Raw genomic sequence first — 27,702 nt, 5'->3', positions numbered from 1 at the left:
ATAATTATGTTTCCGAGTTCTTTTTGCATTCCTGAAGGTTCATTAATAGGGTAAGTGTTCAGTAAGTTGTTTAACTGAGATCACTGTTCATATACTTTTGTTAGGGTCCATGAATCTCTTAAGAATGATACCCCAGACTCAAATACTATGCAACAGCAAAGAGCATTTATTGAACAAATTCCTGCACTCAGGAGCCCAATTCCATCAGGCCAATTCACTCTTTTCAGTTTGTGTGGCGATTCCTGAACCCCAACAGTAAATTTCCACTGGCCCTTGACGTTTCACTCCAGAAGCCCTTGTAGAAATATAGTTTTAGCGGTCAAAATGACCAGACCAAGTCTAAAGCTGCGAAAACAAGATTAGCAGTTCTCGAAGAAATAACCATAACAAATAACAGTTCTCCTGCCCCGCCTCCCACTAAATTCCAAGAAAAACCACAAATTGCTCTGACCTTGCTGCCAGAATTCCCCGCGACATTAGTAGTTGACCAATGAGTTTAAAAATATTCTGCTGATTTGCTGACCCATCATAATATGATTGTAAGGCCTGGGGGTCTTACACCCTCAGGTGATTCTCATATAAATTCTAGGTGCAAGGCTGAGCTTTTTTTTCTCCCCTCAGACTGCAGAAGGCACACCTGCCCGGCACTAGGACCGCGGCCCTGTTTGCAAGCGCTCGGGGGCGGAGTGGGGACCCAGCTGGTCCCGCCCCAACGAAAGCTGCCACCAAACCTCTGCGCGCTCTGCGCTTGGCAGAGGCCTCGTCCCTTGCTATTGGCGTGTAAGCGCTTCGGATCGGGCTTTTGTTCGGCCCCCTGGGCTCGGGGCTGGGTTTTCGCCACCTCTGTCCCGGCGGAGGGGCGCCGCCCGGGTCCTCGCTGTACCGCGGGGTCGCTGCGCGCCGGGCGGGCGCAGGCCCGAGGAGCAGGCGGGCTTGTTGCAGCTAAGCGTCCCTTCCGGTTTCGGAAGGAGAAGCAGAGCTTTGTTTTGTTTTTCGGTTTCTTTCTGTCTCGGTCTTCCGCTCCTTGGCCCCCCTGCGACCCAGCGGAATTGCCTCGCGCTCCGCCTTCGAGCGCCCAGGCCTGTGTGAGCGCCGCGGCCCGCAGCATCTCCGAATCTGTTTGCATTTGTGGTACTTAAGAGTGCCTTCCTAGAAAAATGGAAAAACAGGTAAAGTGGGTGAGCTGGCGTGCATTTCAGTAGGCCAGCTACAGAACTTGCGTGGGGATTTAAATTGTCTGCTGGATGTGTTACAGTTAAGGGGAATCTTAAGTTTGTTTCTTGTTACCATGCAGATATACTAAGGTCTTAGTTATTGCTCCACTCAGCCCCAATCAGGTTCTCTTTTATCAGTCCACTAAAATTACCTAAGAAGTATTTTTGCTTTGGTATTACAGGGCAGTAGTGGACTTGGAGAAGCCCGCTTGAATTATAGTGGCAGGGAATATTTTTCAGAGTAGCCTAATTAAGTAGTTTTGTTTTTAGCACACTTGAAATCAATTCAGTAAACTTAGTATGGTCTCAGTGACACTGTAAGGGAAATGTACTAGACCTTAACTCTTGCTTTCTTGTTTCTTGCTTTTCATAGAATTAGAGGCGTGAATATACTCCTTGTGGAAGAGACTAAAAGGTAAAATTGTATTTACAGGTAAGTCTGCCTTTTATAAAGCCTATCCTGGTTCTACTGGATGACTGTTTACATTGTACTGTGGACTAACTTATTTTAGAATAAAGAGTATCATTGAATCAACACTAGTTAAACCTACAGAACTTGGCCTGGCATGTGCTTGCCTTTAATTTTTGCATTTGGGAGACCAAGTCAGGCAGATCTTTGAGTTAAAGGCTAGCCTAGTCTACATACCAAATTTCAGTTTAGCTAGGACTGCATAGTGAAAGACTCAAAAAACTATCACCAAACAAAACTGTCACAGATCCAATGGGACACAGTAGATTGGATGGCAAAGCTTAAGAAATAATCTTGTTGGTATGGTACTTAACAATTTTATTTTTTGCCTTAATGAGATAGAGGAGAGATGATTTTTGCATTTTTTGTTTTGTTTTGAATTTTGGCAGTGTTTGAGATAGAACTCTGAGCCAGATTGCTACCCTGGAAAAGATTATGGTAGCTGGTGAATTAAAGTTACCTAGGCAGAGGCTAGCTCTTACTTTTGGTGGGAATGTAGTACCAGGGATTGTTTCTTATTTATTTTTAACTTGTTTTATTTTATGTGCATAAGTGTTTTGCCCACATGTAAGTGTAGTTTGTGCTTGGTGTGTAGAGCTCAGAAGAAGGCCTGGATCCTCTAGAACTGGAGTTACAGGCAGTTATAGCCACATGTTAGTGCTGGGACCACTTTTAGGGCCACAACTATTGAGTCATGTCTTTAAGCACTTAAACTCAGTGATCTCTAGGGTTCCAGTCCATGACCATAAAACCTGTTAGAAAACCTTTTCTGCCTACGGGGGCTATGGTTCCTACAGTGTAAGGAACAAGATAAGGAAATGATACCATGGATGAATGTAGCCATGGAAACCAAGCCTAGAGTGTGTGCATGAGTATGATAAAGTTGAAGTAAGGTAAACTCCCAATGGAGTACTGTGTGAATGCTTTAATTATTATTGGTTAAGTGTTCCTTAAATACTCCTGTCTGGCCACTGCAACCCACTCTAGGTTTGGTTTCCATGGTTACATTCATCCATTGTATTGATTCCTTATCTTGTTCCTTATATACAGTTATGTTACTTGGATTCAGGTCTTGCTTGACCCCTCCAACTTGGGTCTACCACTTACTGTAAAATCTCAGAAGAATTTTACTTTACTGCTTAGCTTCTCATCTGTAAATGGGATAACAGTAGTACCTACATTATGGAACTGTGGTAAGTTACAAGGGGGAAGCAGAGGCAGGCAAATCTCTTAGTTCCAGGCCAGCCTACTCTACATATTGTGATCCTGTCTAAAAAATCATTCCCAAACAAAACCAGCCAGTCAACCAACCTCTTAGATACTCTTTTTTTTTTTTTTTTTTTTTTAAAGACTTAGTTATATATAAGTACACTGTAGCTGTCTTCAGACACACCAGAAGAGGGCATCAAATCTCATTACAGATGAGCCACCATGTGGTTGCTGGGATTTGAACTAAGGACCTCTGGAAGAGCAGTCAGTGCTCTTAACCGCTGAGTCATCTCTCCAGCCCAGAACCCTCTTAAAATAGCTCCCGGCACATAGTCTATTTTTCACAGCCTTAGACATTTCACAGCTAGGCTGGCCTTGAACTTCTGATGCAGCAAGGATGACCTTCAACTGATTCTTCTGTTCTTCCTCCTGAATTCTGGGATTAGATTTGCAATTCCAAGCTGTCCTCTCTACGGGGTGTTTGTGGCCAAAACCAACCAGTGGCTATCTTGTCCTACCTTTTTCTTTTCCTCTTACCTGTTTGATTAGTTCTGATATCTTGTACATTATCAGTGCTTTGATTTTAGGAATTTAGCTGTTTAGGGAATTGCAATCTTGTTAAACTTTATAATAAAGGTGAATTTCAAGAAGTTTTGGTTTAACACCCTTTCTTTACAATTTCTTTGGAAACTAATCCATGCAAAAACAGTAGTAGGAAGTATTCAGGTTGAGGTAAAGCAAGAGTTTGCACCGACCCTGGCTATAGAAATGCAAACTAAGTGCAAATGGAAAGAAACTTTAGGACCGGGAATTCTGGTTTTTGTTTTTGGAGGCAGGGTACTTAAAATTCTTAGTATGCTAAATTAACTAGTAAATGAAGGGTGTAGTTACTGTGGGCCTAGTGAGGTTGGAACTACCAACAAACAACCCTGAAGATGTGAAAGCTATCTTTGAGCTGTGCTATTTTCTGCCTTGGGTTCTTAGGCAGTCTTAGAGGAGGTTGAGGTTTTTATTTTCATACATACTAAAATGTGCAAATTGGGAAGCTTTTCAATTAGAAATTAAACAAAGGTTGCTTTAAAAGAACTTTTTTTTAAAGACGAACAATGACTTAAAATCACTTGTTTTAAACAATTTTGATTTGCCTTGCTAGTTGCTTAGAATTAATGTATATTGGTGCAAGCAGTCTGCTTATATACTTAGGACTGACCTAACCCTATCCCTAACTCCATCTCCATTCTACAAATACAGTTAGAGTGCTGTACTAGCTGGTTTTGTGTGTCAATTTGACACAAGCTGGAGTTATCACAGAGAAAGGAGTTTCATTTGGGGAAATGCCTCCATGAGATCCAGCTGTGGGGTATTTTCTCAATTAGTGATCAAGTGAGGAGGAACCCTTGTGGGTGGTACCATCTCTATCTAGGCTGGTAGTCTTGGGTTCTATAAGAAAGCAAGCTGGGGGCTGGCAAGATGGCTCGGTGGTTAAGAGCGCCAACTGCTCTTCTGAAGGTTCCCGAGTTCAAATCCCAGCAACCACATGGTGGCTCACAACCATCCGTAACGAAATCTGATGCCCTCTTCTGGAGTATCTGAGGACAGCTACAGTGTACTTACATATAATAAATAAATAGATCTTTAAAAAAAAAAAAAAGAAAAAGAAAGCAAGCTGAGCAAGCCAGGAGAAGCAAGCCAGTAAAGAACATCCCTCCATGGCCTCTGCATCAGCTTCTGCTTCCTGACCTGCTTGAGTTCCAGTCCTGACTTCCTTGTTGATGAACAGCAATATGGAAGTATAAGCTGAATAAACCCTTTCCTCCCCAACTTGCTTCTTGGTCACGATGTTTTGTCCAGGAATGGAAACCCTGAGTAAGACAAGTGCTGAGAAAGAATACTTCTTAAAGCCCCTTCCTGCGAGTGAATGTTAATGCTATGTTACCCTTAGATCACTACTTCAGTTGCTGGCAGAATGAATGACCCTTCTTTTTCCTATCACCCCTTTTTCCTGGTGTCATTCTCTTGGGCCCAAGTTGGAAAGGGAGTTGGGATATTTTAAATAAGCTTTGTCTGTATCTATTGAGATCATCTGATTTTCATCCTTTTTGAATCTTTTTTTTTTTTTTGCATTAGTTTGTGATGTTGCACTATCCTTGAATTACTGGAATATATCTCAGAGTCATGGCATAGAATTTTAGTATGCACTTGGAGTTTACTTGCATTAATATTTCATGAGGGGATTTTTATGTCTGTATTTTGAGAGATTATCTTCATATTGTACAGGATGATATTAGGTTCAAAGAATTCAGTTGAGGTTTTTTTTTTCCTTATCTTGGAACATTCTGTTTAGAGTTGATTTTAAACTTTCAGGGTTTAATGTGACTACTGAAGCCATCTGAGCCCAAACATTTCTTTATGGGTAGTTTTTTGGCTAATTGTTATGGCTTGAATGGGAAATGTTCCCCATGTGATGGTGTATGCCTCTAGTCTCAATACTTGGGAGGCAGAGTTAGGTAGACCTCTGAGTTTGAGAACAATCATACAGTGATATTACTAAGAGAACATCTTTATTCTTTTGACCCAGGGAGTTTTATTGAGCATGGTATCAATGTATAACCCAGAGTCCCTATCTCCTTTATGGCAAATACCGGGTCTGGACAAACAGAGCAATGTAGTAAGGTTCTTCTGTCTCAAACACGTACACACACAGAGGTTTTTGTTTTTGTTGTTTTAGCTGACCATGTTAGCATAGGTCAATAGTATCAGGACTATTAGACTGAGGCTTGTAGGTCACAAATATGAGGTCAACCTCTACTGTGTAATGAGTTCTAAGCCAGCTTGTGCATCATGACTGGAATTTACTGTTTACTATGCCATTAAAAACTAAGTCGTATAAATCCTGACAAGTCTGTGTATTTAAATTTTGCACGACTGACTTGGATCAGCATGTCTTTCTAAAGTGGCAGGTTTCTGAGAGGAGGGAGGATAAGGAGATGAGAAGTAAAGAAGGTAGGAAAGCTAAGGTTTGGAAGTTTATGCTAAGCAAGTTTATTAAGAATAGCATCTTAGGATTTATAGGGGGACAGTGGGACAGAGTCAGCAGAAAGCTATCATACAATGTGATGAAGACATCTGGAAGGTAATCAAACAATGGTACACAAAGAGACACAGGATATCTCAAGTGCATCACAGACTGAGCACCCAACATCCTTGAGACAGATAGCGCCAGTCTTCTTCAGGGGAAAAAGGCATGTTCCCAGAAACTGAAACATCTAACTCCATTGAGGCCCTGGCTCTAACCTGGACCAGACTTTATAATGTCTGCCCCTGGGCAAGGATATAGAACTAGTTAGTTCCCTTTGTCTTTTCATCAGGGCTTATGGTACAGAACACATACCAGTGGACAAATACTGTGATTAGGGTAGCTTAAATTTTGGAGTTCGTTAGTAACTAAGTGAATGAAGTAATTCTGCTTAGTTGGCAGCAAACTTCTTTGCCTCCTGAGACATTTTACCACCTCCAGTTCTGCAAATCTTAAAAAGTGAAACATGGAAATTCTGGGGCTATTACTGTCACTCATTAGCTGCTCCAAGTTCTTCTTGCTGATTACCAAACCCTTGGTAACCTACTAATGAATGGAAATAATCAACTCTGCTTTATTAGTCATGGTTTCCCATGGTCTTCTGGTGCCAAGAAAGTACGCTGTATGACTTTTGGATTGCAGTGTGACTCTGATGGTAGCATCTGTCATACCCTGTTTATTGTGCTGACAAGAAGATAGACTGGCTAATGGGACCATTGGGATGTTTTAAGTCTCTTTTCATCGTTAACTCCAGCCTTCAGTTTGTAAGATCTAGGTTTTACTTCTGAGGCTCATAAAAGCCTGTGTTGAAGTTCTTGTAAACAGCTAACTGAACAGAATCTGAATAATCAGACAGAGTAGACCCTTGAGTGTAGCCTGCATGACCTATAAATAACAGGGAAACAATTCCATCAGGCATCTTAACAGGAATTATTCAGTTGTTCACAAGGAGGTCTCTGTACCCCAAGGGGCATATTCGACTTTTAAGGACTGATACTTAAAATTTTTGTATGTCTAACTCGGTTTTGTATTTTATCAGTCAGTTAACTGCTTGCTTGTATCTGTCTCTCTTATTTTTTATAGAGGGGAACTCAGGGTTTCTTTGAACTTTGATCCTCCTGCCTCCCTCTCCCAAGTTCTGGGATTACATGTGGTAGTTCTTGCAGAAATGTTTCTGAAGGCTTATACTTCCTTACCACACATCAACTTAATATGTATACTTAAAGGTAATTGTTAGGACTTTATAGATATTTAAGACCACTAGCTTATTAGGCATGGTGGTACATGTCTTGATCTCAGCACTCTAGGGAGGTTTCTACTACTTGGATAAGAGGATTTCTTTGAGTTTTAGGCTAGCCTCAGCTACAGATTGAGACCCTCTTTCTAAAGAAAAAAGATCTTCAGGGCTAGAAAAATGGGCTCAGCAGTTAAGGGCAGTTGTTGTACTTTCAGAACCTGAGTTGGTTCCCAACATCCGTATTGTGAAGCTCTGCAACTCCAGTTGCAGAGCTTTCACACCTCCCTCTGACCTGAGGCCACCTGCTCATATATTGCATATGCACAAACACAAATAAATAGTAAATAATCTGTGTAAATAGTCTATCTCTCTAGTGAGTCATATTCCTTGGGATAAATACTAAAACAAGACACTGAGCAAAATTCAAGGAATGATATTTTACTTCTGTAAAATTTAATTCTAGTGATAGAGTAGTAATATAGCCATAAGGGATAGGTTCAACATTGAGTAAAACCACACAGCCTTGTATATATGTAGTCTGCTGTTAACTGAGATGTTGTCTAGTCTGTGGCATTAAGTTATCTGATTGATTGGCCCATGCTTCTGTTTGTTCTTTTTGTTTTGTTTTGTTTTGTTTTTTGTTTTCTGGGGTTTTTTTGTTTGTTTGTTTTTGTTTTTGTTTTTTTGTTTTTTTGTTTTTTTTAGTTTTTCGAGACAGGGTTTCTCTGTATAGCCCTGGCTGTCCTGGAACTCACTTTGTACACCAGGCTGGCCTCGAACTCAGAAATCCTCCTGCCTCTGCCTCCCGAGTGCTGGGATTAAAGGCATGTGTCACCATACCCGGCTCCTTTTGTTTGTTTGTTTGTTTTTTGGCTCATGCTTCTGAATAGAATTTGTATTGTAGTTGAATTCATTAAAAAAAAATAATAGCAATTGCCACGGGGGCTGGCGAGATGGCTCAGTGGTTAAGAGCGCCTACTGCTCTTCTGAAGGTCCCGAGTTCAAATCCCAGCAACTACATGGTGGCCCCCAACTATCCGTAACGAAATCTGATGCCTTCTGGAGTGTGTGAAGACAGCTACAGTGTACTTACATATAATAAATAAATAAATAGATAAATAAATAAATAAATCTTAAAAACAAAACAAACAAACAAACAAAAACAATTGCCACAGTGATTTACTCTTATTAATGATCAACCCAGCTTAGGTCACTTCTTGCATACCTTTTGGGAACTGGAGGCACTGAACTCACTTAGAACCACAAGAATCAGACTTACACAGCCACAGATTGTTCTTCTGTGTCCTAGTTCCCATCAACAGGACCTTTACAGCCTTCCCCTTCATCCGGGTGTAAGAATGACCCACTTCCAAGCTGGCTTTTCAGTAGCCCATGTTTTGACTGATTAATATAATCCTTTCCTCCTTTTCTGGACTATTGTGGAACTATGCCTTCTGTGTTCTACCATTGAGCCCCATTCTCAGTTCTGTATCTAAAAAACTCCTTGAGGTACCAAAACCAGAGTATGCTTACATTTGTAGGTTCTGCTTATTCTCCTGTGTACTTCACGTCATTTCTAGGTTATTTAAAATGCTTAATACAAAGTAAGTGCTATGTAGACCGTTGTTATGCAGTAGTCTTTAGAGAATAGAAACATGACAGAATCAGTACCAACATAATTTCTCTTGTCTTTTGTTTTGGTTTTTCGAAACACGGTTTCTCTGTATAGCCCTGGCTGTTCTGGAGCTTACTTTGTAGACCAGGCTGGCCTTGAACTCAGAAATCCACCGGCCTCTGCCTCCGCCTCCGGAGTACTGGGATTGAAGGTGTGCGCCACCATACCTGGCTCATTTCTCTTGTTTTTAATCTTTGATTAAATTTAGTTTGTATTGTTCTTTGTTCATCTGGTTTTTTTATTAACTTTTATATATTTTGTTTATATGAGTATGCTGTAGCTGTCTTCAGACACAGCAAATAAAGGGCATCTGATCCTATTACAGATGGTTGTGAGCCACCATGTGGTTGCTGGGAATTGACCTCAGGACCTGTGGAAAAGCAGTCATTGCTCTAAACCACTGAGCCATCTCTCCAGCCCCCTCATCTGTTTTTCTTGACAGGATCTTGCTGCATAGGCAAAGCTGGCCTCAAAGCTGTGACCCTCTTTCTCCAGCCTCTGATGCTGGGGTTACACCCACCTTTGTTTTTGCCCACCTATAGTTGTTGGCACATATACATTTCTGATAGGTTAACTTATTTATTATAGACTTGAGTTGTATTATAATGTAAAATTTGGGGAAATTGATTATATAAAACCTATCAGACTAGGAAGCCTATGACTGACCTTTCCCCCACTGTGGTTAAGGATATAGAAGGCTAGAGATACTATAGATGGACTAAATCATACTTTTGGAATTCCTTGAATTGTTGGCATTTGTAATTTTGCAGAGTTTTAGTGGATTTTTTTTTTTTTTGGTGCTTTATTGTAAATTAGAAATACTGGTTTTCACTTTAATCACTTTAGTGTACTGTTTGTACAAACTTCATTTTGTAATGTGAAAGCTTGTTAAGAAGCAGGCTGGCAAGTATATATATATATATATATATATATATATATGTACAGGAAAAGTTTAATATCCTGTGGTAGGAGTTAAGGCAGCATGTGCAAGGGCCACTGAATGGCACTAGCAGGAGGATTTCAGGATTTGTCCCAGGGCAGACAGCAGGAAAGTGCTGTACCTAGACAAGGAATGAAAACAAAATCCCTCACAATGTGAGGTAATACTATGGTCTGTTAACTAATTCTTTCCTACTGTCAGCCTTCCTGGGGACTCAGGACCCAGCTTCAAGTATAGCTCTTTGGCCAGCAGAGTCCTTTGAACGAAAGGAGAAAAGGGACCTCTAATGTCAGTCTCTCTCCACTCTTATCATCTTCCTGTCTCTAAACTCCTTTTCATGAAGCCAACCACAGATGGGGAAAGGCTATTCTGCCCTCTACCCTCTGCTTCTTTGTAAGAACTGGCTATAAGGGTTCCTCTGACCTGACTATAGGATTGCCAGCCTCACTCACAGAGGTTCTTGCCCCAAACCCAGAGGAAAGTACCACAAGGAGACCAAGAAAAAGCAGACAGATAAGTGTGGTTGGATTTTCCATATGTCCACTCACTATTATCTTTTTATCTCATCATTTTTTTAAAAGATGTATTTATTTATTATATGTATGTACACTGTAGCTGTCTTCAGACACTCCAGAAGAGGGCATCAGATCTCATTACGGATGGTTGTGAGCTGCCATGTGGTTGCTGGGATTTGAACTCAGGACCTTCAGAAAAGCAGTCAGTGCTCTTAACTGCTGAGCCATCTCTCCAGCCCCTTATCTCATCATTTTTAAAGTTAAATTAATTTACCCTATGTAGATGGGTGTTTTGTCCACATGCACCATGTGAGGCCAGAAAAATACATTGGATCTCTTGGGACTGGAATAACAGATGGTTTCTGGGAATTGAACTTAGGTACTCTAGAAGACCACCTAGTTCTTAACTGCTGTGCCATCTCTCCAGCCCTCTCTCTAATCACATGTCTACATAACTGCTTATTCTTTAAATCTAAACTTGAAAATGGATAGTTTCCATTAATCTTCGTTCTTTAGAGTCTTCATTTCTGAAGTTTCCTGTCACATAAAAATGTTGGTTACATTTATTATTATTACTATTTTTTTAAATGTTTTTCTTAGTGTTCTGAGATTTCTGATAATATTCACTCAGCAAACATTGACTGGACATTCTTTTACCCTCCTTCAACTCAGCTTGCCATACTTTTATATATTTATTTTTGATAAGTATCTTCTCAGGTTTCTCATGGGAAATGGTGACAGTAGTAATACCCTATAAGATTAAATCCCCTGCAAAACTAAATGGCAGACATTGTCTACTTCTAGGTAGCAGACACTACCCTCACTTCTAGTGTCCACTACCTAGAAGTAGGTACTTTTGGATATTGATGTGTAGTTTGGGCTCCCTAAGATGGACCTTTTATGTCTTTCATATGACTGTTAATAGCACCTGCCCTAGTTTCCTTCCTATTGTTGTGATAATGTGGTGGTATTCAAATCCATGGGAAAGACCAAACATTTCGACTCAATTCAGATTTAGATGAAATGAGTTTATCCTTACAGCTAGCAGAAGGACAATAGCCTTATTGCTGAACAGCATGACGTACAGAAGGTGGGGTAAGGTGAGTTTCAAGGGTGGACATCAGAAAAGTGTGTATTGCAACAATCCATGGAATCCATAGCTGAGCAGAATTGTTTTACTACCCTCAGTTGATTCTTACTTTCCCACTATACAGTAATAAAAAGACCATTTCATCCCTTTTCCGCAGCAATAATCAGGTTTTACAGAAGCAAAGGCAGCTGTTAATACCTCAGGGCCCATTATCCTATTCTTATCTCCCCTGCAGGCCACTAGGACCTCCCAGGCATTCCAGAGAAAAAGGTCAGTGGCCCTTAAGGATTGGATGTCTGGTTCCGTATTAAGTTCCTTTAGTCATCCTGGGGACCTGTGTAAATTATTACACAGATCTGGGCACTCTAATGACTGGAATAGAGAAGTTCATTTTTGGGCAGGCAGAAACACAGTGCCATCGGATTAGGGCTGGCTGTCATCTCTTTACAATCAAATAACTCAACAAAACATGTTTTAAGAGAAAGAAAATTTATAAGACATACAATTCTAGCGTACACTCTATCATTGTGGGGAAGTTGAAGCAGGAATTTGAAGCACCCTGTTCCATCCCCACAGTTAAGAGCAAGAATGAGAGCGTGATGCTGTGTTCAGTTTACTTTCTTAGGAAGTTTCAGACTCAGAACCACCTTAATTAGCATAATCAGGTCACCCACTGGTTAGTTTAATATAGGTAATCCCTCATTTGGCTTATTTTAGGCGATGGATTCTAGGTTGTATGAAGTTGATTGTTAAAACTAACAAGCATCATAGAGTCTTAGTAAAATCTTCATAAAATTTTTGAGTTAAAAATCTTTACCTATTCATCCCCATCCTCTCCACCCTCCTTCAACTCAGCTTTATAACTTCCTACACTTTTTTAAATAATCATCTTCTCATGTTTCTGGTAGGAAATAGTACTAATACCATATAAGATTAAATCTCCTGCAAAACTAAATGGTAGACTTTGTCTGCTTCTAGGTAGTAAGTTTTGTTACTATGTAGTAAGCTATCTGAATACCTCTTTCCTTAGCCTTCCAACTCCAAGTGCAAACTATCATACCTGGTTATTATAAGGGTCCGAAAATCGCTGAAGGAAGACCTGAGATTCAGATAATATGCAAAGACAAAGAGCATTTATTCTGCAGAAACAGGTAGCATGCAAAGGTTACCATTGTTTCCAAAAGGCACACCCTCTAGTCCCCAGACATTTGAGTTCCTTTTATTCAGAGATAAAGCAGACTTCTAAAACTTAGGGCACATTCCAAGGGATCACAGAAACCATTAACTGAAGGTCATAAAGAAGATATATACCTCAGGACCCCAGGTGCAAAACAGGAGATAAGATATTACAGTTAAAGTGTGTTATTGCAAGAGATTAAGGCAAGGACTTTTGAAGTATTCCTGAGAGAATGTATGCATGTGTGCTGATTTCTTTTTTTTTTTTTAAAGATTTATTTATTATGTAAGTACACTGTAGCTGTCTTCAGACACTCCAGAAGAGGGCATCAGATTTTGTTATGGATGGTTGTGAGCCACCATGTGGTTGCTGGGATTTGAACTCTGGACCTTCGGAAGAGCAGTCGGCGCTCTTAACCACTGAGCCATCTCGCCAGACACCCCCCCCCCCCCCCCCCCACACACACACCTTTTTTTTTTTTCCTTGAGACAGGGCTTCTCTGTATATCCTGCCTGTCCTGGAACTCATTCTGTAGACCAGGCTGACCTCAAACTGCCTCTGCTCCCTAAAGGCATGTGCCACCACTGCCCAGCTCTAATTTCTTTTATACTGCTCAGGGTCCAAACTTTTGGAATGGTGCTGCATATAGTAGACTGAGTGGTCACAGTAACAGTTAACATAATGAAAGCAGTCTTACATTGACATGTCCACAGGGCATCCTAATCTAGACAGTTCTTCATTGAGACTAGTTGACCAATACAGCTAACCCTAGCACCCATTGAGCCATCTCCCTAGCTCTTGTGTTTTTGAGACAGGGCCTTGCTGTGCAGTCCACACTGGCCTGGAATTTATGACACACCTGCTTTAGCCTTCCTTCCAGGTGCTATGAATTCAAGCAGTTCCACTATACCCAGCTTATTTCTGATTTGGGCATAGCATAGTAGAGTCATTTAAGTAAAACAGTATTTGATAAACTTAAGCTTTTAGAAATTTTTATGAATGTTTAAAAATAACAAGAAAGTCTTGGGGGCCGGAGAGATGTCTCAGCGCTTAAGAGCACTGACTGCTCTTCCAGAGGTCCTGAGTTCAAATCCCAGCAATTACATGGTGGCTCACAAACATCTGTTAATGGGATCTGATGCTCTCTTCTGGTGCATCTGAAGACAGTGACAGTGTACTCATATAAATAAAATTAATTAATTAATTTAAAAAAAGTTGGCCTCCAAGATTTAAAAAAAAGAAGTCTCTCTCCAAAATAATGATTAAAATTTAAACAGGTGGAAGTGCTTACTGCCTCATTTAACCTTTAACCATTGTGCATTGAGAACATGTATCAAATTATATTATGCCCCTCAATATGTAAAATATACTTCAGTAGATAAATTTTAAGAAAATCCTATATTTTGGCTCCAAAAACCAATTTATGCTCTTAGTAATTTTCTATTGCTGTGTAGACAAGACACCATGACTAAGACAATTTAAGCAGTAGCTGAGAGCTTTTATCTTGGTCCATCAACATGAGGCATAGAGAGCTAACTTGGAACGGTGTGGCTTTAAAAACCACTTCTATTAATAATACCCCCATTTTTAAAACCTCAAAAGTCCATCCCCATTAACATCACCCCCAAAAAGCCACATTTCCTCATCCCATTCAAATAGTACCACCAAATGGTGGGAACTAAGTACTCATATATATGAGCCTACATTGAACCATTCTCATCCAAATCACTAAATGCTCCTATGAAATAACCAAAATATATAGGATGTAAGAGTGTTTACTATTTAACCAAGTAGACCCAAATTTAAGTTCCCAACACCCATGTAAGAGCCAGGAATGGACATTTCATATAGGCTAGCTGGCCAAAGAATTCCCAGATCCAGTGGTTTCTATTCTCCAACCTCTATCATGGGGTTACCTGTATAGCTGTTTTCAGTTGGTCATGGTTGAACATACTTTGTAATTACAGCACTTGAGAAGTAGAGAGGCAGGAGGATTACCTCAAGTTAATAGTCAGATAAGACAAAATAGTGAGACCCAGTCTCAAATCTGTTGGTATTTGGGGAGCTTTGTCCAGAACTGGAACAGTGGTAAAGTACTGATAACATTTTGTACTGTGTACACACACACACAAATACGCACACATAAAACATAGCAAAATGTTCTGCCAACGTTCTTGATTCTGCAGCCTTGAAGTCCAGAATTTTTGTGTATCTTAAAGTTTATCTTCAGGGTATGCTCCTTGCAGGTTCCTTTGGTTTGCCAGCAACTCTAGTGTGTCTTAACATAATCCACATGGTTTTAATGCCTTTTTCTCATATTCATATAACACTTGTGACAACAGGGAGTTTTCTTCCTGCCAACTTATTCTCTAGTGTTTTTTGTGTGTGTATACATTCTGGGTATCCTGCCCTCCCATCCAATCCTGTATCATCAAATTCTACTAGTTAAATGGCTCAGTTCCACAAGACAGTCCCAGTTCCCATTCCTGGGAGTCTTGCATTTCTGATGACAATTGTAAAATTAAGGGGTATCTTCCCCCCCCACCCCCAACACAGGGTTTCTCTGTATAGTCCTGGTTGTCCTGGAACTCACTCTGTAGACCAGGCTGGCCTCGAACTGAGAAATCCTCCTGCCTCTGCCTCCCAAGTGCTGGGATTAAAGGCGTGCGCCACCACTGCCCGGCAAGGGGTGTCTTATGACAGTCCTTTCCTTTTATACTCAATAAAACTGAAGGATGAGGTGGCTATGGCAAGCCTTTTTTTTTAATGGCTTAGGTGGGGTTTTCATTTCTAGTCAGAACACACTACCCTCTCAATACTACCTTGCATCACATCTCACTCAATAGTGGTGTTTGTAGAGTTAAGCTCTGCTGCTCTTTCTTTCTAAAGCTATGGGTGGGGTTGAAAGTTCTATCCTTTTGGTGCTGACTGCCTCCTGGGTGGTTCTTCCTCTTACCTCAGTAGTGTACACTCAGATATGTAAGCAAAAGAAGGTCTTGACAAAAGGAAGGAAAAGAAGGTGCTCCTGTCAGCCAGTGCATTGCAAGTGATGTAGTTTTGCACTAGGAATCAAATATGTTTTTCCTTTTTTGTCTTTATGACTAGGCTAGTACAGCCCCAGACAGCACAGGGTCCTGGAAGCGGGGCAGTGCTAGACAGACCTCTGGCTTCACTTCAAGAATGATTAGGTTTTCTTTTTCCACAGCTGTTCCTACAGCAGTTTAGCTATCTACTAAAGATAGAATTGAATGTAAGGCTTCTTTGCCCTGTTCTCTGAGTTCCTCTTCCATACTTCTCTAGTCTTGTGGTCTTGTTTGTGCTAGAGGATATTTCTACTTAGACATCATCTCATGCCTGCAGTGTTCTGAAGTCATGTAGTCACACTTTAGTCAGAGTTTGTGCTTAAGAAAGAAACTGCAGACCATCTGGACCCCCATAGTTTTAACTTTTTACTTTGAGATTGGGAGGGGGGTTCACTGAGTTGCCCAGGTAAGCTTCCTTAAACTTGCTGTCTGCCTGCTTTAGCTTCTTAATTATAGACATGTACAACCAGTGCTGTCTCAAGTACACTTCTTGGTATGTCAGGAGTGATATAGCCACAAGTAGAATGTTATGTAAGTAGATAACATTTTTAGTGAAATAAAATAAAATAACCTGCCTGTGTATGATAATGAAATACAAACAGTAGATTGAGTTTGGTACGATTCCATTTGTCTTAAAAGATGTTTTAGGCTGGGCAGTGGTGGCGCATGCCTTTAATCCCAGCACTTGGGAGGCAGAGGCAGCCGGATTTCTGAGTTCAAGGCCAATCCTGGTCTACAGAGTAAGTTCCAGGACAGCCAGGGCTACACAGAGAAACCCTGTCTTGGGGGGGGGGGGTGTTTTAGATTTTGTTTGATTTTTTTTTTTTTTTCCAGATAGGGTCTCTCCACATTATCCAGACATTTTCACAATCTTGTTTAGCTTCTTCAGTAGCTGAGAGTAAGGTGGGAAGTTTTATTTATTAATTTTTGTTTATGCTTAGAAATTTTATGAGAAGATAGTATTGTGTACTTCAATATAATTATGTGTTGGGGATGTTCAGTAAGAAATTTTTATGTAAGCTTTGCTTTACAACTAGCATGGATTGCATGGACTAAAGAAATTATCAAAATAAGTGGAAACAGGTTAACATACCTAGTTAGTGTTAGAATGAATGTTTAGCATGCCTGAGACTCTAGTCCATCACCTACACCTCAAAAATAATAAAAGTAGAAAAGTACCACTTAAATGTAACGGAGTGATAGCATCTTTCTTCAGAGTGGATCTTTATCATTGATCTTGACATTTTTCTCAATTATTGTTGCAGCTCGCTATACTAATTCTCTTTCTAGATTAAGTGTACAGCTTATTAATTTGAGGTCCTTCTTTAGTTACCATAGACATGGTTTACTTCTATTTTTTTTTCCCCAAATTTTGTCTAGGCAGTGTGATTATTATAAGTTTGAAGCCAATCTGGTCTACAGAAGAAGTTCTAGGCCAGAAAGGTTGTCTGGGGGGCGGGGGAGGGGGGGGAGGTGGAGAGAAAAGTTTTTAATAAAAGATCTTTATTTGTATTTCTTGCAGATCTATGACATTCAAAACCACAGACTTTACAATACTGCTAAGTCAGATCAACTATGAATTGGAATACAAAACAAGAGAATGTTGCCAAACCCCCACCATATTCTAAAACCCAGTCATCTATCTTGCAGCATTTTTTAATGACTTCTACAACATCTCAAAGTTCTTTCAACTATTCTCCCCATAACCAAGAAGCATCTCAAAGTTCTTTCAACTATTCTCCCCATAACCAAGAAGCATGCATGTATTCTGGGAATTCAAATTCAGTTTCACAGCCACTTCTGAGTGGCAGAAATTATATAACTCCTCAGACTCAGATCTCTGTTTCTAATATGCCTAGCAGAACAATTGTGGCCTCGCAGTCTTCAATGGAAAGAGTTGTATCTACAAATGGTAAAGGACCACAACAACCAAACCACAATTTGCAAACAGTGTCTTCAGGAGTGATGCAGAATGTCTGGTTGCCTTCCCATACAGAAGCAACCATATCTCATAATCCCAACGGGGGGACTAATATGCCTTACGTGCATCCACCACAGAATCAGCTTGTCACATCAGATACCTATTCTGTGCAACTACAAATGACTCCTTTACATTCTGGAAAAGTACCTATGACACATCAAGGAAGTCAGGGACTTAATCACTTTATACCAGATCAGCTCGTTGACTGGACACAGTATACATCCAACGAACTTACTTATCCTGAATACAGGCCACCTCCAAAGCAATACTCCTACATACTGCCAGCTACTACATCATTACAAGTTAAAAATAATCAGCTCCCAACTTATACACAGAGCTTACAGTCAAAGCATTCTGTACCTTTGTCATCACATCAGTATGCTGCAGAAGCCAGCAAAAGACTCTCTGCCCTTCCTTACAGCTGTAGATATGGAAACCAACATGTGCAGAATGCTCAGCCTGGTTCTAAACACTTGCCTATGGAAGTTCCTCAGAGTTCAGAAGTGCACTCATCTGAAAAAAAGAAAGATACTTATAGAGGCTTTAAGCAGCAGTGGCAGAACCCTAATGAGAAAGTCAGCATTGGACAATTCTCTGAGGTGAAAATAAATACCAAGCAGCCTTACAGTGAATCTGTTAGACCTTCTGGGGATGGTGTTCAGGCACTTGTTCAAAATAATCAAGAAAAAAGAAAATATACCTACAATCCAAATACAAATCAAGTAATAGATACAAATGCCACAAAAGAAAAGCTGGCGAGGGATATTAAAACTCTAGTAGAAATCAAAAAGAAGTTTTCAGAACTTGCAAGAAAAATTAAAATTAATAAAAGTCTTTTGATGGCAGCTGGTTGTAGTAAAACAGCTAATACTTCTTATACTGAACCAATTCAGCATTCTGAATTTTCAGCAAAAGAAATGTCTGCTAAAAATGGCAATGACTGTTCCATGGAATTGCTAGCAACATGTCTTTCTCTTTGGAAAAACCAACCTTCAAAAACCACAGAAGAAAATGTTCCAAAACCTTTAGAAGAAAAACAGTGTAACACATCAAGAATCAGTACAACAGTAGTGGGCAGTTCCAATCCCACAAATGAAGTTCATGTTGAGAGTTTTTGTTCCGGTGCTGGAAATTCTCAGAAAATGAGCTCATCACAAACAGTATTGCCAGTTCTCACACCGAGCTGTGAGTCTTCCTGTGTAGCTGTTGGAAAAGGAACAGAGCTTCAGATTGCTGTGGTGTCGCCTTTAGTTCTTTTAGATACTAATACCTTACCTGGAAAAGAGTCAGTGCCTGAAGTTTTACCTGAAACACTGTATCCAGTTGTTAAGGAAGGTAGTGTTTGTAGCTTACAAACCCAACAGACAGAAGCTGTTGCTTTACCTTTTGATGTTATAGGAGCTGTAGCAGGTAATAACATATCAGCAGAGATTCCTCTGCCTGTTCATAAGGAAAAGCAGCACAAACCAATACAGGGTGATTCAGACATAGCTGATAGCAACTTAGGAAAACACTCTCCCCTGGGCACTGAAGTTCTGCCTAAGCCTATGGACAGCACCATTGTGAGTGGACCTATGTTACAAATTGAAAGTATCTGTTCTCTTGCAGAAGGGGATGTATCTTACAATTCCCAGATAGCTAAGATATTCAACTCTGTACAAACTGAGCCCCAGAAACCTTCACCTAATCAGGTAATTAATAGTCAACAAGAACAAGTATATGATACCACTGAAAATAAAGACTTTAGCTTACAGAAAGATAAGTGTGTACAGTGCACAGATGTTCCTCATGAGGTCCTTGAGCAGCCAGAGCCTCTGCAGCCTGAAGAGCCAGCATCTAGTGAGTATGTGGAAGCAAACAGAGAAGCCATAGAGGAAAGCAGTAGGGAGTACACTGGTAGAAAAGAAAGTACAGCTGCTATTCAGCAGGATCCTCACCCTCGGGAAACTGATATGTTCAATAAGTCAGACCATGGTCTTCCTGCAATAAATGAGATTAATGATGAAAGTGAACCTATCTCATACCTACATGACCAACTGTCAGAGCTTTTAAAAGAGTTCCCTTATGGCATTGAAACTTTTAACAGACATGAAGTGTCTTTGGACCAACAAAAGACACATAAAATCTTAGAAAATCAAACTGGTGGTAAAACTAGTAATATGTCTGGGGATAGCACAGACCAAATAAAAATTACAGTATTAAACTCTGAACAAATCAAAGAACTATTTCCTGAAGATGGTCAGCCCTGTGACAAGTTGGCAGAACCTGAGAATAAAGAAATTGTTGAGGAAGTAAAGAGCCCATCTGACTCACAGGTCCCTAGAGAAGAAAGTCATGACCTTGGAATGTTGGACCCAGAGAAAGACAAAATCCATTGCTGTGCCTTGGGTTGGCTCTCAATGGTTTATGAAGGCGTGCCACAGTGTCATTGCAGTTCCACAGAAAAGAAGGGGAAAGACCAGTGTTTGGACATCAACAGCAGCAAACAAGGAGAGCAGCCCTGCAATAGTGGAATCACTATTTTTGAAATTAACCCTGTTTCTGATAACTCAAAAACTCCTTTGACACAAGCAACTGAGGAAGGCCATTTTTCTGCAGTGCATGGTGAAAAGACCAAAGCATCTAAAACAAAAGACAGCAGGGAGGGACAGGAATTAGCCTGTCATTTTTCAGCTAAATGTTACAAAAAAGATAAAAAAGGTAATTTTAAAATAAGGCATGATAGCTCACTGAAAATGGAGCAAAAACTAAAAAATATTTCATCTAAACATGACATACCAAACCCCTCAAAAAGCAATAAGATAGCAGCCCCTGAAATACTTCACGTAACAACTTCTAACTCTGCTAAAAATATGCCATTTTCTAAACAAGCCTCTCAGGAAAGCCTACAGAGAAAACACACATCCCAAGACTTGGGTCCAGTAAAAGCACCTATAGAACTTTCGTCAAACACAGATCCGTGCAGGAGTAATACCTCTTCAGTACAGTCAGTATCACCAGAAAAGAAAAAACTAAAATTCAAAGCAGGTGGCTCCAGGTTGAAATATTTTGAAAAAAGAAAGACGGACCACGTGATTATTCCAGATGTAGAAGTAAAAAAGAAGAAATATGAAAAGCAAGAACAGAACAAAAATGCTGGAGACACACTCAAATTGTGCAGTATTCTTACAGAGTCAAATGAAAGAGCCAGTGTTCAAGAAAAGACTGTCCCAAGTCCTGAGTCCTCAGACCCAAAGGGTAGCTCCTCTAAGAGTACTAGAGTTATAACAGTGCAGGAATATTTACAACGGCAGAAAGACAAACATGTAACTGGGAATAATGCTTCCAGAAACCTCTGTGTAGAAAGTGTGTTATGTGACTCAGGGCACACGAAGATCAGTAAGCATTCTGCAGCAGTAAGCTGGAGAAAGTTAGTTGAGGGGCAGAGTATCAGTGCAGAGACCGCAAAAGAACTGGAACATAATTCTAGCAGCAATGGTAAAGACTTCAAGATCCAGCACTCTGAGGCGTCTAGAACACACAGTGTGTCAGATAATAATAAAGGAAAGTTTGATGGGAAGCAGCCTGACAAAATGTTTAATAAGACCAGAAAGAGTAATGAGTCCAACCAGATGCCTCTCCAGCTAAAAGAACAAAGGAAACAGTACCTGAATCGAGTTGCATTTAAATGCACAGAACGGGAAAGCATATGTCTCACCAAATTGGATAGTGCATCCAAGAAGCTTAGTACAGAGAAAAAGAGTGGGGAATATACACCCAAGACAAAAGACATAGACAAACCTAGTATGCTGGAGTTTAAATTATGTCCAGATGTGCTATTGAAGAATACAAGCACTGTTGACAAGCAGGATGATCCTGGTCCTGAGAAAGAGCAAGCACCTGTGCAAGGTCCAGTATAATTTTTTTCTCTCCCTTTTTTTCATGGAGGAATGGGGGAAGTTCCACATAGTTCAAACTGGTATTAAACCATCATCAAGGTTGGTTTAATTCTGGTCATTTTGTTTTCATCTCCCAAGTGTGTAAGCCACGTGCCCAACTATTGGATTACAGTAGAAGTGTAATCCTAGGAGTGACTGAGTAAATAGGGCAGTATTTTTTTTAATGTTTGTTGCTTTTTATTTTAAATTATAGTAAGTTAGTGCTGACAATATTTTCAACTTTAACATTTACTGAATACAAATATTTAGTCCCAAAGAGACTACACTATGAAAAGCATTTTATTTATTTATTTATTTTTGTGGTGAAAGTTTTAAAAGTATCAAGTGTACATTTATTTCAAGAAGTTTTGAGTCTTGATGTATTGGTGGTCAAACCACTGGTATTAGACCCTGAACCACAGCCAGAGTCTAGGTTTTAGTTTCCTTTTGTACTTGTAATTTCAAAGAGGCTCCTGTGTGAAACTTTGTTCCAAATATTGGAAGGTACTGTACTTGTTAATAGTGGGTCAGTTTGTTACTTTTGTTACTTTGACACTGAGGATGAAGTTATCCCCAAAGTTAAAAGGTAGCATCTATTTTACCTATTAAATAGAAGGCCTGAGAGCTGTATGTGCTTGGAACAAGTTAATCTCAAATTAGTCACAAAGGTCTAAATGGTGACTGGGCAGAGTAGCACATGTGGAATGCTGGTGGCAGAAGAATCTAGGGAATTTAAGTCCAGCTTTGGCTATAAGACTTTGTTTTAAAAACTAAAAACAATGAAACCAAAATAGCAATTATGAGTCATAGGTAGCATCTCTGTGAAAGGCAGAACTAAAGGGGTATATGGATGAGTAGTTGTGATCATAAGAGGTTGTGAAATTGTAGGTATTATAGCTAATACGTTGTATAATAAAACTCTAGATTGGAAAAATATGGGATTTTAGTTGAAGTTTTAATCTGGTATTTTTTTCCCCTCTGGTTATGTCTGTTGGGGTGAATAAAACTATAGCATAAATGGTATTTTTTGTGGAAGGTTATAGGTATAGAATACAAAAATAATTTTGTTTAAAATAGCTGATTTCAAGGCCAGGCAAGATGACACATACCAACACTTAGGAGGCAAAGGCAGGTGGATCTCTGTGTAGTTGAGACGAGCTTGGTTTACATCAAGAGATACATAATGGGATCCTGTCAACAACAAATAAAACTAAAACCAAAAAAGGTTGATTTCAGTAGGCATTTTGTATTAGGTTTTTAGAATCTGAGAACTTGGGTGTAAATAGAAATTTGGAATTGAGCAGGGGCAGTAGCTTCCTCTCTCATACCTGTAAATGCCCTGAGAAATGTTGATGATTCAGCCAAGAAAATGTTTTCTTAATGTGACAATTAAAAACTTCATTTTCTTATAAAATACACACACGGGGAAAATGATTTTCAAGCCCTTTAAAGTTTGAATTACCTATGGAATATAGGTATGGCATATCATCAGTATTATATACATTTAGGTGAGGTTTTGATTGTTTTCATTAAGCTAAAATGGAGGAGTAAAAGTTATATATCTGAAAACAAGTATTTAAACAGTTTCAGGAATAAAAAGTACAAAAGAAGACTGGTTAAAATGCATCCCTACAAGGACAAAGATGCCTGAATCAAGTCAAAGAGGTAAGCCATCATCTGTTTCCTTTTTTTGTTTTGTTTTTAAGTTGCTAGACTGTGTATGAATAACATGGGTATAATTACAATATTATCACAATGCACAGTTTTATTGATAATCATTTTTTAGTCATTTGGTTTGTTTTTGTTTTGTTTAGTTTTGTTTTTTTGTTTTGAGACAGGGTTTCTCTGTGTAGCTCTGGCTGTCCTGAAACTCACTCTGTAGACCAGGCTGGCCTTGAACTCAGAAATTCGCTTGCCTCTGTCTCCCAAGTGCTGACAGGTATTTTTTTCTGAAGGTAAAATAGCATTGTTTTCTCTGTCAGGATGGAGCAGGAAGCCAGGATCTAGTTCCTTTTAACAGGAAAATAATACTATCACACTGAATTAGGTAAGGGAGTTTTGAATCTTTTCCCTGAGTAGGGCTAGAATTAATGATTTTCTAAATCTGATCTGACCTCAATTCTGACATTGTATCAAGTGATATCTAAATAAGAATATTGTAATGATTAAACTCTTCACTAAGATCTGGGGCAAGCTGGATTGGCCTCCATTTAATTTTTTGCAGGCTCATTCATTCAGTTCCCTGAACAAGGTAGGCAAGTACATTCCCATTTGTCGTTTGGCTTATTACATTGCTAGAATAGGGACTTGGACCTGGACTCTTTCTTCAAAATTTATTGAGGATAATGGTGTAAGTATTTAAAGTACAGAAAGTTAGTTATCATGGTAGCTTTTATTCGTTTGTTGGAGATTAGGCTTAACAACTATCTGGTAGGCTAGCCTTGTACTCACCATGAACTGATCCTCTTGCCTCTACCTCCCACATATTGAAGGTTTATGTGCTGCTGGGAGTAGAGTCCAGGGCTCTGTGCATGCTAAACAAAAACTGTATTAACTGAATCCTCATTATCTGTTTAGCTAAAAGTGGAATGAATGTACTGTCTTTGGTTTGTGCATTGAGAATTAGAAGGTAGAACTGAGGAGTTGTGTCTGAAATTTTGCTTAGTTTAAAAGTGTTTCAGAGTCTTAAAATTGGAAACAAACAATTTTACTAGGAACAATGATATAATGTTTTTAGAAGATACTTAAATTTAAAAGATTTTTAATAAGTAGGTCTATGGGTCTGTGCACATGAGTGCCATTAAGGTGTAAGGTCCCCTGGGGCTGGATTTATAACAGTTTCGAGCCACCAACATGGGTGCTGGGATTACATCTTGTGTCCACTCCAAGAGGGATATGCACTCTTAATCACTGAGTCATCTCTCTCTAGCTCCAAATTTAACAAAGATGAGAATAGAGATTCAAATGTGTATAAGTAAGTATGTACAGATTGAGTCATAGAAATATCAAGATAATGCTTATATGAAAGAGTTTAGCTAGTGATGCTGTTTGATGCTTGTCAACCCTGTACTTGAGGGGATGAGGCAGGAGGATTACAGAGCCAGAGACTAACCTGGGTTATAGAATTTAGTACTATCTCAAGGAATAAAAGATGAGCTGGGATATAGCTCAGTAGGTTGAGTGCTTGCTTTGCATTCATGAGGCTCTGGGTTCACACTCAGTGCTGAAGGGATTAAAGTATAAATTCCAGTTTGGTTTTTCAGACTCCGTTTTTTTTTTTTTTTTTTTTTTTTTTTTAATGTTTTTCCTATCTTTTTTTTTTTTTTTTTAAGATTTATTTATTTATTATATGTAAGTACACTGTAGCTGTCTTCAGACACTCCAGAAGAGGGCGCCAGATCTCGTTATGGATGGTTGTGAGCCACCATGTGGTTGCTGGGATTTGAACTCTGGACCTTCGGAAGAGCAGTCGGGTGCTCTTACCCACTGAGCCATCTCACCAGCCCCCAGACTCCGTTTTAAATTAACTTGTCCTCAGAGTGTCTTGACCCCCACCCTTGAGTTCTGAGAAAAAAACACGATATTCTTGGCAGTTACAAAATAGACATAACAGGTGTGGCTAGCCAATAATAACAGGGTAGGCTAAGAAAACATGAGTTGTTCCCAAGTCAAGATGTTCCCTTTAGGTGTGTGGTCCCTCCTTGTGGTTTGACCAGATGCTGTGAACCAATCAGCTTAAAGGCCAACATTCTTTTACCCTCTTACCCAATCATGTAACGCCAAGGCTTGGAAATCCCTGCTTCCAGGTTTTTTTACCTTTATAAACCCCATTTCCTTTGACCTTGAGCTGTTCTCAATCCTGTTATATCAGAAGGGTTTGTGGTCCAGGCTCAAGCCTGAATAAAGACTATCTTGTGCTTGCATCGGAGTTGTGGTCTCTTTGGGGCTCCCGTGATGTGGGCATAGCAGGATCGAAAGTGTGCAGGTATAGTGACTAGGATAATGAGGCCCCTGAGGTGAGAGAGTTCCATCTAAATGTTTAGAAGGTAGAGAAGCAAAGCTAGAATATCAAAATTACACCCTTTCCATTCACTGTTTGGAAATGGCCACACTTTTTATTGCTCATTTTTCTGCTTTTTTCTTAAAGATGGTGTCTTATATAGCCCAGGCTGGACTTGAACTTTGTATATAGTTGATACTATGAGCTTGCACTCTGATCATCTTACCTCCACCTTCTAAGTTCTGGGTCACAGTCCTGTGCCTGGCTACCTTTCTATATTTTCTCCATTTTGTTTGGCCATTTGTTTGTTTTTGAGATAGGGTTTCTCTGTGTAGACCTAGCTGTCTTAGAACTTGCTCTGTAGACTAGGCTGGCTTGAACTCACAGAGGCCCATCTACCTCTGCCTCCCAAGTGCTGGGATTAAAGGTGTGCACCACCACTGCCCAGCTTGTTTTTATTTTTAATTATGTGTATATATGGCAGGGGAGGGGGTGATGTGCATGTGGATGTTAGCCCTTAGAATCCAGAAGAGGACATTGAATTCCGTAGCGCTAATAGGCAGTTGTGTGCCCTTAGGATGTAAGTACTGGAAAACAAAACCAAATAGCTTGCTTTTTGTTTTTTTTTTTTCTTTTTTTTTTTTTTTTTTTTTTTTGAGACAAGTTTTCACTATGTTGTCTTAGCTGGCTTGGAACTCTCCTTTTAGATAGACCAGGCTGGCCTCAAACTCAGATCTAAATGCCTCTGTTTCCCAAGTGCTGAGGCTAAAGATAGCCACCACTAAACTATCTCTCTAGGTCCTCCTTTGGTTTTTTGAGGCAAATTTTTGCTGTGAAACTCAGACTGGCCTTGAGTTGAAGATTCTCCTTCCCCAACCTTGAAAATGCTGAGATTATAGGCATGCACTGCCATTTCAGCTATCTGGCTTTGTTTTCTGTTCCCACACAGATACTGTACATTTTGTCTCACTTCTGATTGTTGTATATTTGTTGTACTGAACATTAAGTATCATTTTTGTTTTCTCAGATAGTGCTGACTCAAGACTTTCTAAGAGAAGCCTCAGTGCGGATGAATTTGAAATACTACAAAACCCAGTAAAAGAATCAAATATCATGTTCCGGACCTACAAAAAGATGTATCTTGAGAAGAGAAGCAGAAGCCTCGGGAGTAGTCCAGTTAAATAGTCCCAGGAAGTCGTGGTTTTGTTTTTACCAACAGAACACCCCTAGTCTTTTCTTTTCAGGCTCCCTTGCAGAAAATACCTCAGGACGGTCACATTGGGATTTCTCAGCCAAGGAAGTTCCTGTATAGCTTTTCACTGATGCTATGTGACTGAAATGTTGGAGGATTAGCTGCTGGTGAGCAGGCAAAAAGAAAGATTGCATTTGTCTGGGAACTACAAAGTGTATGCTAATGATGCAGTGATCTGCATTGTTGAACTGTGTTTACTGGGTTTTTTGTTTTGTTTTGCTTTCGTTTTTTTTTTTGTTTGTTTTTTTGTTTGTTTTTTCCGAGACAGGGTTTCTCTGTAGCCCTTGCTGTCCTGGAACTCACTCTGTAGTCCAAGCTGGCCTTGAACTCAGAGATTCACCTGCCTCTGCCTCCCGAGTGCTGGGATTAAAGGCCTGCACCACCACACCTAGCTCACGTTTACTGTTTTAAATCTTGCTGGCACAGTGGTGCATACCTATGACCCTAACATTTGACTCGTGGACACAAGAGGATCAAGAATTCAGGGTCATTCTCAACAGAATAGTGAGTCTGGTGAAGTCAGCTTAGGCTACATGGGAGCCTCTCTCTAAAAGCAAAACAACAGCAACCAAAAAAGGGGAATGAGGGTGGCTTATACAAACCTTATTTTGAAATGCTGTCATCCTGAGGTAACTTGGTTGTTTGACTGGGGCTGTAAATAGATTCTTGTTTCTAAGCACATTAGCAAATTTATTTTTCAGAAAGTGCCCATTGTGAATGTCAAAGTATATTCCAAGTATTTTGTACCTCATTGTAAAGGTTTTTTCAGAAGTCTTGTTTTATACTTTTGTTAAACTGAATGGAGTTTTTGGAAGATGTCTTAACATTACTTTTCATACTTGAAATAAACTTTTATTTTTTAAATGA

At 39.7% G+C, this 27,702-nt stretch overlaps 1 protein-coding gene across 4 annotated transcripts; it reads left to right on the top strand.

Annotated features, from left to right (window-relative positions):
• The first annotated feature begins 616 nt into the window (after positions 1 to 616).
• Positions 617 to 27,702, top strand: Resf1 (retroelement silencing factor 1). Of its 4 annotated transcripts, XM_085839750.1 has the most exons (6): positions 618 to 1,169; positions 1,588 to 1,647; positions 11,661 to 11,695; positions 17,208 to 21,554; positions 23,168 to 23,248; positions 26,611 to 27,702. In XM_085839750.1, the coding sequence occupies exons 4-6, from the start codon at positions 17,261 to 17,263 to the stop codon at positions 26,766 to 26,768; spliced, it is 4,533 nt and encodes a 1,510-aa protein (XP_085695876.1). In that variant the 5' UTR covers positions 618 to 1,169; positions 1,588 to 1,647; positions 11,661 to 11,695; positions 17,208 to 17,260; the 3' UTR covers positions 26,769 to 27,702. The 4 variants fall into 4 exon arrangements, with proteins under 4 accessions (XP_029334437.1, XP_085695876.1, XP_021021112.1 ...); XM_029478577.2 differs by lacking the exon at positions 11,661 to 11,695 and having other exon boundaries at positions 617 to 1,169; positions 26,615 to 27,702; XM_021165453.3 differs by lacking the exon at positions 11,661 to 11,695 and having other exon boundaries at positions 1,588 to 1,629.

The sequence above is a fragment of the Mus caroli genome, unplaced genomic scaffold (genome assembly GCF_978045245.1).
Source record: "Mus caroli unplaced genomic scaffold, Mus_caroli_1 scaffold_7, whole genome shotgun sequence".
NCBI classification, from domain to species: Eukaryota; Metazoa; Chordata; class Mammalia; order Rodentia; family Muridae; genus Mus; species Mus caroli.
Note: the sequence above shows the minus strand (reverse complement) of the source record. Positions and strands in the feature narration are given on the sequence as shown.